At 32.6% G+C, this 12,833-nt stretch overlaps 1 protein-coding gene across 1 annotated transcript in view; it reads right to left on the bottom strand.

Moving 5' to 3' along the window:
* The window catches only part of TTC6 (tetratricopeptide repeat domain 6), a 155,964-nt gene that overhangs the window by 41,556 nt on the left and 101,575 nt on the right, over positions 1–12,833 (bottom strand). The window contains exons 11-15 of the mRNA XM_032481922.1: positions 8,442–8,815; positions 6,409–6,871; positions 5,972–6,101; positions 5,046–5,218; positions 2,137–2,273 (exon numbers count right to left, since the gene is read on the bottom strand). Of these exons, the coding sequence (XP_032337813.1) occupies positions 2,137–2,273; positions 5,046–5,218; positions 5,972–6,101; positions 6,409–6,871; positions 8,442–8,815 (1,277 nt within the window). The remainder of the gene's footprint in view (positions 1–2,136; positions 2,274–5,045; positions 5,219–5,971; positions 6,102–6,408; positions 6,872–8,441; positions 8,816–12,833) is intronic.

Raw genomic sequence — 12,833 nt, 5'->3', positions numbered from 1 at the left:
AATGAGCTAAGTTTAAAAGGAAAAAGACATATAACTTTCAAAGACACTGACTGACCACTGATTCTTTCACTTTAAAAAAAGAGCCTTAATGACACTGCATTGAAATACATTCAAAGTGCTAAAGGAAAATAACTGTCAACCTACAATTTCATATCAAGCAGAAACGCATAAATAACCTTTAAGAGCAAAGGTAAATAAAGATGTTTTCAGACAAACAAAAATTGAGGTGATTTGTTATCAGCAGGCCAGCCCTAAAGTAAATGGATAAACAGAAGGAAAATTATTCTAGATAGGTGATAGATGTAGGGAAAAAATACAAATAGACCAAGTACTACAATTAAAAGACACTGTCATACTGGTTAGAAAACAAAATTCCATTACATGCTGTTTTCAAGAGACATTTTTAAAACAAAATAATATAGAAAGTTTAAAAATAAGAGGTGGAAGAATATATAACATGTGTATATTAGCCAAAAGAAATTAAACCGTAATATTTGATAGTAAAATGTATCTGATGGTAAAATATTTCCCCTTGAGACTGGGAACAAGATAAAGACGCCTGCTACACCATTTCTGTTACAAGAATACAATAAGGAAATAAGGGGAAATGTAATAAAAGGTAAAAAGATTGGAAAATAAAACTGGTATGCTTTGCAGATGATCTGATTGCACAAGGAGCAAATCCAGAAGAATCTGCAAACTGCTATATTTCAAAAGTTTAGCTAGATTGCTACACCACAGATCAACACATATTTATCATCTGCATTTCCATATACCAGCAACAAAAGTTTAAAATAAAACTATACTAAAGTAGTACCTAAACTAAAATTAAGCAATACCAAATATATAGAAATAAATCAGGAAAAAGGTATGCATAAAGCTTCTTTACAGAAACTACAAAACATTACTGAACAAAAGGAACAAAGACCTAAAGAAACAATGTTCCACGCGTACGCGTGAAAAGACTCCATATTGTTGGGATGTCAGTTTTCCCTCTACTGCTCTAAAATTCATTGCAATTAAAATACAAAGGAAGTTGACACACTGATTCTACTAGGATAAACCAAATAAAATGGTGAAACTTTACTATTTTGATTTATAAAGAAGTGGATATCTGTATAGTTCAAGCCAACCCAATGTATTTGGAAATGCAAAAAGCCAAGGAAAGCTCTGACAATTTTGAAAGATCAAAAGAACAGTTCTACTGGATTTCAAGACTTATTATGAAACTATAGTATTCAAGACAACATAGTCTTGGTGCAAAGATAATTTTTTTTTAATTTCCAAAATAGAAAAAGGGACTGAGAAAGAAATCCATACATACATAGATCTTCATTTTCTACAAAGCTAACACTGCAGAGCAATGGTAAAGTGACAGGCTTTCTACTAAATGTTGCTGGGAAAATTGGATATGCGTACAGAAAAAGTAAATTTTGGTCCCTACTTCACATAATATACAAAAATTGATTACATACAATAAAACTTCTAGATTAGCTAAGAGAACATCTATATAAGAGTAGGAAAACCTTACTTACAGGACACAAAAAGCACTAACCTTAAAGACAAAGTCTGCTAAATCAGACTATATTAAATTTTAAAACTCTGTTTACCAAAAGACAATACGTAAAGAGTACAATAACAATCCAGAGCAGGAAAAAATATTTGCTCTAAATATAACCAACAAAGGGCCCATATCAAGAATATGTAATCATTCATACAAATCAATAAGAAAGTGGAAATTGTATTATGCACAGTAAGTTTGAAAGAACCAAGTTTAATATCCAATTTACAATAAGATATTACAGAAATCTATGTGAACAGTTTGCTGTATTCAATAAATACAAAGGATACAAAAAAGAAATTCAAGGAAACAAAATATAAGTCAATACTTTAAAACTGATAATGTAACTAGTATTTAGGATTTGCAAATACAACAACTGTAAATTATTCTTTTATGCCTTTTAAATTAAATTACTCACTACTTTTAGGGTATAGGTAAATATTTTCATTCACTGGTAGCACTGAAAATTGATTCACTATTTTTAAATGGCTGTCTGATGTATTTCAAGCAATTCTCTTTTCTGAGAATGTATTTCAAAACAATTTTGAAAGCTGTATCTAAAAAAAAATTCTCACCTTGCTTGAGAATTTTGGGGATCTATATTTAACAAAGCTGTAAAATCCTGTTCTGCTGCAATCCAGTTTTCATTTTCATAGTAAAACATCCCACGTTTAAATAATGCATCTGTTCTTTTGGGATCATAAAAAATACACTACATGGGAAGCAGAGGAGAGGCACAAAAATATATCACATAATGAAAAAAAGTATATAAAAAGTATATACATAGCAAATTAAATGGACTAAAACCATGTTTTTAATTTAGATTACATAAAAGCAAACTACTTTAAGATGACAAAACTTTCAGTTATACATTTAAAGACTTTAGGACGTCCATTTGTCATCAAATTTTAGAAAGGGGAGGTGTTGTTAAAAAAACAAAAACTCACAGCATGTGATAATAAGAGTAGTCAAAACTTCCACACACTGAAATTTCTACTAATAAAACCTCGTAAGTGAATTGTTCAACTAGAGTGGGGTTATATTGGATCTAACACAGCATTTTATTCCAATTAAAGATGATACATACTAGAACACATCAAGGCTGACTCAATCAAATCAAATATTGATTAATCTAGGCCCTAAAATAGTGAAAAGAAATGAATTTATATTGGTATATTTCACCCATTTCACATTCACATATAGAGTAATAGAGTGAACAGACTAAATCATTGTATACTCAGTTGTAGAACTCCTTGCTTGTTGATGGTGGGGGGAAATTGAAACATAAATATTACAAGGTATTTTTAAAACAGAACCAAAAAACACTAAAGATTTGAAGCTTGTTTGACTTCAAGTTAGTGCATTAGCCAATTAAAATAAATTTATTGGAGTATAGCTGATTTACAACGTTTTAGTTATACAGAAAATGGTTTGGTTTTATATATATATGCATTATATGCATTCTTTATATATATATGCATTATATATATTCTTTTCAGATTCTTTTCCATTATAGGTTATTGCAAGATATTGAATATAGTTTCCTTTGCTATACTGTAGGTCCTTGTTGTTTATTTTATATATAGTAGTGTGCATCTGTTAATCCCAAACCCCTAATTTATCCCTACCCTCTTTTTCCCTTTGGTAAACGTAAGTTTGTTTTCTATGTCTGTGAGTATATTTCTGGTTTGTAAATAAGTTCATTTGTATCATTTATTATATTCCACACATAAGTGATGTAAGTGATACCACGGGTTTGTCTTTCTCTATCTGACTTACTTCACTAAGTATGATAATCTCTAGTTCCTTCCATGTTGCTACAGATAGTATTATTTCATTCTTTTTAATGGATGAGTAATATTCCGTTGTATATATATACATCTTCTTTATTCACTCATCTGCCATGGACATTTAGGTTGCTTACATGTCTTGGCTATTGTAAACAGTGCTTCTACGAACTTTGGGGTGCATGTATCTTTTTGAATTATATGCCCAGGAGTAGGATTGCTGGATCATATGGTAACTCTATTTTTAGTTTTTAAAGGAAATTTCATCCTGTTTTCCATAGTGGCTGCACCAAGTTACATTTTCACCAATAGCATAGGAAGTCTTTTCTCCACACCCTCTCCAGCATTTATTATTTGTAGACTTTTCAATGATGGCCACTCTGACTGGTGTGAGGTGATACCTCACTACAGTTTTGACTTGCATTTCTCTAACAATTGACAATGTTGAGCATCTTTTCATGTGCCTGTTGGCCATCTAGATGTCTTCTTTGGAGAACTGTATATTAAGATCTTCTGCTTATTTTTTTGATTGGGTTGTTCATTTGTTTTGATATTAAACTGTATGAGCTGCTTGTATATTTTGGAAATCAATCCCTCGTTGGTCACATCATTTGCAAATACTTTCCCCCATTCTGTATGTTGTCTTTTTGTTTTGTTTATGGTTTGCTGTGCAAAAGTGTTTCTTTGATTAGGTCCCATTTGTTTATTTTTGCTCTTGCTTCCATTACTCTAGGAGATGGATCAAAAAAAATATTGCTGTGATATATGTCCAACAGTGTTCTGCCTGTTTTCCTCTAGGAGTTTTATAGTATCTAGTTTTACATTTAGGCTTTTAATCCATTTTGAGTTTATTTTGTACATGGTGTTAGAGAATGTTCCAATTTCATTCTTTTACATGTAGTTGTCCAGTTTTCCCAGCACCACTTATTGAAGAAACTGTCTTCTCTCCAGTGTATATTCTTGCCTCATTTGTTGTAGATCAATTGACCATAAGTGTGTGGGTTTATTTCTGGACTTTCTATCTTGTTCCATTAATCTGTGTGTCTGTTTTTGTGCCTGGATAATACTGTTTTGATTACTGTAGTTTTATGGTGTAGTCTGTAGTCAGAAAGCATAATTCCTCCAGCTCTGTTCTGCTTTCTCAAGATTGTTTTGGCTATTTAGGAGTCTTCTGTTTTAAATTTTTTGTTCCAGTTCTGTGAAAAATTTGATAGGGATTGCACTGAATCTGAATACTGCCTTGGGTAGTATGGTCATTTTTAACAATATTGATTCCTCCAAACCAAGAACATGGTATATCTTTCCATCTGTTTGTGTTGTCTTCAATTCTTTCATCGGTATTACAGTTTTTGGAGTACAGGTCTTTTGTACTCCAAAAGGTATGTTTATTCCTAGGTATTTTATTCTTTTTGATGCAATGGAGAGAGCTGGAAAAGTCAAGTCCCCTTCACAGTTGTCTCAATGCTCCCACACCCAACTCTGATATGAACCCATTTATTCACTAATAATTTTTTTAAAATATTGACATAATGTCAATAACAGTCCCAGAAATGAATGCTCCAGGCTCTAACCTATAATAAATTAATTTTGATTATACAACATATACAAAAGAATTTCAACAATTTGCTATAATATTAGGATAGGAATATCATCCTCTAAAATATATAAATGGCAACATTCTATGTGATACAGCTTACTTTAGAAAAGTCATCAATGGCCAGTACTTTGTTTTCTACTTCATACATCTCACCCCTCCTGAAATATGTATCAGCATCCATGGGCTTGCACTTAATTGCCTGAGTGTAGTTTAGAATCGCCAAAGTCATGTCTTTTTTTCTTCTGAAAATTTCTGCCTTTGAAAGATATGCCTCTAAAGAAAATTAAAAAGTCAAAATTTAGTGTTACAGTTCTAAATTTTAAAAGATTAATTCTTCTCCCTCCAAAAAATGTAGTCTCAGAATAGTGTTTCTCTATTATACCCTTTTAAACATTTAATTTAAGATTTGTTATTTATTTCAACAAAGCAAAATCATAACCTTTTAATGTTCATAGTAAAAGGTTAGATTTTGATGGCAGAAAATTTTATGGACTTTTAGCAGAGATGAGCATAGATTAAAAAAACATTTATTAAGCTCATTATTTTCCAGGGGTATGTTGTAAGTGCTAGGGATACAAAGATAAATATGACATTTTCTCATTCCTCAAATCTCCCACGTCTAGTAGTTTAAGTTGGTTAAAAGACGGTACATAAGCACAGATGTATACATTTCATCCATATGAGAAGTCTTAAGAACATTATAACACTAATTCAAATTAGGTTTGTACATTGTCTCTGTAATTCAAAATTTTAACTTTATATTCCTCTTATGGGATGAGCAGTAAGGAATCAATTTATTGTAATGTATACCAAAGATATCAACATTTCAAATCATGATGAGTATTTTTAAAAATATATATAGGATCACAAGAGCCCTAAATTTACAACATCAAGAATAAATTTATCTTAGAAAGTCACAACCACTTTTGGAGAATGATATGTCTTGAATTATGTATCTTTATAATAACACTAAATGACGAAATCTTAGGTAAAGATATAAGTAATATAACTGCACAGACAACCCACCTGCATTATTTTTATTATATTTATTTATATAATTCAAGTCATCCAAAGCTTCGTTAATTTTGCCTTGGAAAAGATAAATGAAATGTCGGTGCCAATAGGCATTGAGAAACAATGGCTCCAAGAGTATAGCCTAGAAAATAAATGTATAAATTCAATTTAAATTGCTTTATTAAAGGAAGATATCCTACCAAATAAATTTTCAAACATTATTGATCCCAATGGCTTTGTATGCATATAGTATAAAATGATGCTTCCCAACCTGACAAACAAAATCTAGTGTTTTTAGTGTTAATTATTTGAAAATGCCAGCAATTATAGTTTCACAATCCCACATGTATACTACAAATAGTCACTGTTCAAAATTCTAGTAAAAGTCAATATACAAATATAAGGAAGAGTAAATTTTAGTATTGTTATTTAGATTCAATAAAACTTACTTTCTGAAGATCATTCATGGCACTCTGTAACTTTCCCAATTTCCTGTAAAGAGCTCCACGCCTACAGTATAAAAATGCAGGATATTTCTTCTTACTATTTATTTCTTCGGTCAAGATCTTCACTTCGGATTCATAATGTCTAACGACCTCTGGAGGCAGATCAGACTTCAGACAATCACTCAACTCTAGTTTTAGCGGCTTTTTCACTCTTTCAGGAAAGTCTTTATCAACAGATATTTTAACGACTTTCTCCCTTGTGGTTGTCTTCTCACGTTTAGGCTTAGAGAACATTTCAAGAGCCCATGTTCGAGGATCACTATTCTTTGGAATACCTCCCTTACTCTGGGCAAATTTGTCAAAATATAAATACAAAGGTAGGCTGGGACACCGAAACTGACGTTCATATAATGGAACTTTGAGCAGAAATTTCTTCTGTTCTGGAAGGATTCCGTGAGACATTGATCTAGTTTTTAAAAGAGTGATTTTTAAATTACAAAAATACAATTATTTTTATAATCAATAAAACAACTCAGCCACAGACAAAATTACTATTTGTTATTGAAATAAAATCACATGTTATTTTTATACAAAGTCCTCCTGTTCTTTCATTAACATCATATGAAGACTCTCTAGAGTTTATAAAATCAGGAGACTGTTACTAAAGATGTAGCCTTTGTAGAGAACTGAAATAAGGGGTCAGTGCTCCTTTCAGGTTTAATTTACACCCCCACCCCACAACCAGAGAAAATGCAAAGGAGGTAAAACTTGATGTGAGAAAGGAGATGCCACCCAAATGGTTGGTAAGGACATGAACTTGAGGAAACGGGAAGAAGGAAACTCTGACTTCATAGTAGATTGCCAAACAAACATCCCAGACCCCACCTTTCTTGAGTAGACTGTTAAATTAGATGACTTCTAACATGCTCTCAAATGCTGCATTTCTAGGATTATCCTCCTCAAATTCTCCATTATCTACACAGTTTTCATTCAGTAATATTTACTGTGTGCTAACTGTACTGACTACACAAAAGAGAATAAACATATCCCATTGGAAAGAAAAAAAAATTAAATCCCATCATTTCATAAATATTTTACTGAGTGTGTACTATGAGAAAGACCTAGTGCTAAAATTTGGAGAATAAAAGTGAGAAAAGTCAATACCCCTCCCTTCCCTTACTTTGTGACGCTTCCCGCTCGTCTCCACATTCCAATACAAGCCACTATCGTCTCTTCTGCCTAGAGTACAATAATGTCTCAACTCCCTTCTTCTACTCTTGGTCTTTCATCATCCATTCTCCACGTAGCAACCGGCGCGGTTTTTTTTTTTTTTAAAAACTTAAACCAATCATGTCACTCTTTCTAAGAGATTTCCTTACTACCCAGCATGCAAATCAAGCTCTCTCTCCACCATAGGCTACAAGACTCTACATGATGAGGTCTCACATCTTTAATAACACTACTCTCATCCCTTGCTCTTTGCCCTGGAGTATTAGTCTGTACAGGGTACATCCACAGGGCCCTTGTGGTTCTCTCAAGTATGTCCAGTCAGGAGCCCCAAAAAGGCAAGGAGAGTGAAGTCAAATATTTATTCCTCTGGCTCCCTCCTGAAGGGTTGCCTCAAACAGGCCACGATCCTTGACCAAAGTTCGTAACTTCTTTCAAGGAAATCCTTTCTATACAATTCTTCTTTTCCAAGTTATAGTAATCATCCCCCTACATTTTTTTTTTTGTCCTCTCAGACTTAGGGGTAGACATTGGCTGTATTATTTCTATCCCCAAATACTTCTCTGTCATTTGTGTCTCCTGGTGCCCTGACATCCTTGCAAATTGCTCCTTTGTTACACTTCTCTAGAATTATCCTAACTTGACTGTGCTCTGTTTACTACTGGAACCCTGACTGATAAATTATTTGGTATCAGAGATGGGCCCAGGAAATACATATATAAAAGGATTCTTCAATGGGTAAATTATAAAATTAAGGACAAAACCATAATATATTTCTTAAACTATAACCATTATTGATTAAACAAGACCTTTTAAGAGTTTTTGGAGGCTTGGATAACTCATCACACACAACTGTAAGTTTACTAGGTTTCAATCCTTTCTTCAGTTTCATGCTCTTTCTCTTGGGATAAACAATGTAACTAATGCCAGCTTGTCTAGATGCTTCAATGAGAGAGAGAGACAGGTTTCTCAAACTGCCTTTGTCCTGAATGCTGTCTAAGATAGTATCTATATTTTCTTTCACAGAGGCGGATTCCTCAGCTTCCTTTTGCTCAATCATCGGACGCTCCAACTCCTTTGTTTTCTGAATCATCATCTCTTTCATATTGCTTTGCATGTCATCTTTAATCGCTAACGGAGCTGTGGTTTCCTCCTTCTTCAACTCAACTGCAGACTTTACTCTCTTATTTATAAAGAAACAAAGAAACAGAAAAAATCAATGTAACTGTTATACATACAAAATTAATCCAGTAACAATTACTATTAATGTAATTTGGTCACCACTGAAAATTTTTTAATCTTTTTCAATATTTTTCAAAAGTGAGTTTATAAGTTAATAAGTGGGTTAGTTAAACTATAATAATTTGTTTGGTCATATGACATTTCATTAGCTAAATAAAAATAACACCATAAAGTAGGTATGCATTAATTGTGATCTTATATATTTTTAATTAAAAGAGAATGCTTGAGTAGACTGTTCTACGAGAACATTTTTGAGATGTATATCAGATAATGTTTTGCCTATATTTTCTTCTAGGAGGGACCCCTACTTGAAAATGACACCTGCACCCCAATGTTCATAGCAGCACTATTTACAATAGCCAAGACATGGAAAAAGCCTAAATGTCCATCAACAGACGACTGGATAAAGAAGATGTGGTAATATTTATACAATAGAATACTACTCAGCCATAAAAATCGACAACATAATGCCATTTGCAGCAACATGGATGCTCCTGGAGAATGTCATTCTAAGTGAAGTAAGCCAGAAAGAGAAAGAAAAATACCATATGAGATCGCTCATATGTGGAATCTTAAAAAAAAAAAAAAAAGACAAACAAAGCATAAATACAAAACAAAAATAGACTCATAGACATAGAATACAAACTTGTGGGTGCCAAAGGGGCAGAGGGTGGGAAGGGATAGACAGGATTTCAAAATTGTAGAATAGATAAACAAGATTATACTGTATAGCACAGGGAAATATACACAAGATCTTATGGTAGCTCACAGAGAAAAAAATGTGACAATGAATATATATATGTTCATGTATAACTGAAAAATTGTGCTCTACACTGGAATTTGACACAACTTTGTAAAATGATTATAAAGCAATAAAAGATGTTAAAAAAAAGAGAGAGAGAATGCTCTTCACATATCCAAATAAAGTACACATTCTACTTTTCCTTTTAATGCAAAAAAAATTGGTATAATGGGAAAATTATTAAAATGCCTTGCACTATAAAATCAATTTGTGAGTCTACTTTCAAAAGCACTTTAACAACTTGAATTTCTATACATAGCATTCAAATATTCTCCACAATAATTTTCAATTCGGCACTTATAGGCTTAAGTAACAGAATTTCAGCCTAATATTCATTTTATCTAATCATTAGAGTCAACTTAATTTTTAGCAATATTAATATTATAATACATTAATAAATATTTTACAATTGTGCATTAGTACCTAAAACTCTAACAACACTCACTATTTATAAAAGGGAGATTAGTTCCAAGCCTTTATATAGTATATTCTGCCTATTGAGCCACTGTCAATAAATCAACTGCATTTAATTTTGCTAATAAATAATAATTTGCTATAGAAATATTTTTCTTTGTAGTGAATATAGGTCCAAATTCTAAATATAACAATTCCATACAAGCTAGTCATTTACTTTAAGATGTACTAAAGTCCAATAGAGATACTGACCCTCTGTAACTTACTACACTTCCCCCATCTCAAGAAATAACAGAGAACTACAGACTATAGAATATATGCATATGTATATATCAAGAAATATAAACACATATGAATGTACCAAGAAGACATATGCCTGAAAAAAAGTAGAACGTAAGATACGCAAATTCCCTGCGTGCTGGCTAGATACGGATTATGCAGCTCTGTAGAACACTTGGGAGGGAATTACTGACAGAATCTGCAACTATGAAGAGAACTCTCAGAGTAGGTTTGGGTTTTTTATTTGTTTTCCAGCTTTACTCAGATATCATTGATATATAACATATTAAGTTAAAGGAACAGTGTGTAAAGATACGATACACATATATATATTGTGAAATGATTATCACAGTAAGGTTCGTTAACACCTCCATCCCCTCATATAATCACTGTTGTTTTTGTAATGGTGATAACATTTAAGAGCTACTCTTTTAACAACTTTCCAGTTTCATTTATCTTATAAATGGAAGATTGTACCCATTTACCAACATCTCCCCATTCCTATCCTCCTGCCCCAGCCCTGGCAACCACTATTCTACTTTATGTTTCTGTAAGTTCAGCTTTTTAGAGTCCATATATAAATGAGGACAGTATTTATCATTCCCTATCTTTTTTATTATATAAGTTTCAGGTGTTCAACACTATATGTCAACATCTGATGCACTACAAAGTTATCACCCCTAAAAGTCTAGTTACCATCCATCACCACACAATTGACTCCTTCAGCCCTTTTCCCCACCCACCAGACCCCTTCTCTTCTGGTAACCACCAATTTGTTCTCTGTACCTATGAGTTTATTTTTGTTTTGTTTTGTTTGTTAATTTATTCTGGTTTTGTTTTGTTTTGCTTTGTCTTAGATTCCACAAATGAGTGAAATCATATGATATTTATCTTTTTCCTTCTGGCTTAGAATAATACCCTCAAAGTCCATCCACGTTGTTGCCAGTGACAAGATTTCATTCTTTTAAATGATTATAAATCAATAAAAAATGTTAAAAAAAATTTCATTCTTTTTTGTGGCTGAGTAGTAGTATATATACATATAATATATATAATGCTGCAATGAACATGAGGTGCTTATATCTTTTTCCAATTAGTGTTTTCATATTATCTGGATAAATATCCAAAAGTGGAATAGCTGGGTCACATGGTAGTTCTATTCTTAATTTTTTGAGGACTCTCCATACTGCTTTCCATAGCGGCTGTACCAATTTACAATCCCACCAATAATGAAGGTTTCCTCTTCTCCACCTCCTCTCCAACACTTATAATTTATTGCCTTCTGGATAACAGTCATTCCAACAGGTGTGAGATGATAGATCACTGGTTTCGATTTGCATTTCCCTAATAATTAGCAATGATTAATGTCTTGTCATGTACCTGTTGGACATCTGTATATCTTCTTTGGAAAAGTGTCTATTCAGACACTGTGCCAATTTTTTAATCATGTTGTTTTTATGTTGTTGAGTATATGAGCACTTTATATATTTTGGATATTAATCCATTATCAGAAGTATGATTTTCATATTTTCTCCCATTCAATAGGTTACCTTTTCGTTTTGATGACGGTTTCCTTCACTGTACATAAGGTTTCTAGTTTGATACAGTCCTGTTTGTTTATTTTTACTTTAGTTTACTTTGCCTTCAGAGTCAGAGACAAAAACATTGCTAAGACGGATGTCAATAAGGTTAACATCCATGTTTTCTTCTAGAAATTTTAGGGTTTCAGGTCTTACATTCAAGTCTTAGTCCATTTTCAGTTAACTTTTGTGTACAGTGTAAGATAGTGGTCTAATTTCCTTCCTTTGCATGTAGCTGTCCAGTTTCCCCAAAAACATTTATTAAAGAGACGGTCCTTATTCCATTGTATGTTCCTGGCTCCTTTGTTGCAAATTAATTGCCCATGTATGTGTGGGTTTATTTCTGGGCTCTCAATCCAGTTCCACTGATCTGTGTGTCTGTGCCTATACCATACTGTTACGATTACTGTAGTTTTGTAGTATGCATTGAAATCAGGGAATGTGATACCTCCAGGTTTGTTGTTCTTTCTCAAGATTGTTCTGGCTATTCAGGATCTTCTGTGGTTCCATAATATTTTCAGAATTATTTGCTCTAGTTCTATGAAAAATGCCTTTGGAATTTTGATAAGGATTATATTCAATCTGTACATTGCTTTGGGTAGTATGGACATTTGAACAATACTGATTCTTCTAATCCTTGAGCACAGAGTAGCTTTCCATTTATTTGTGTCTTCATCAATTTCTTTCACCAATAACTTAATAGTTTTCTGTGTACAAGTCTTTCACTTCCTTGGGCAAATTTATTCCTAGGTATTTTATTCTTTTTGATGCAATTGTAAATGGGATTTTTTTCTTAATTTCTCTGATACTTCATTATTAGTTTACACCACAGATCTCTCTATATTAATTTTGTACCCTGTGACTTCATTTATTAGTTCTAACAG

This window comes from Camelus ferus, chromosome 6 (assembly GCF_009834535.1).
Source record: "Camelus ferus isolate YT-003-E chromosome 6, BCGSAC_Cfer_1.0, whole genome shotgun sequence".
NCBI classification, from domain to species: Eukaryota; Metazoa; Chordata; class Mammalia; order Artiodactyla; family Camelidae; genus Camelus; species Camelus ferus.
The sequence above is the reverse complement of the archived record's forward strand: the minus strand, read 5'-3'. Positions and strand labels throughout refer to the sequence as shown.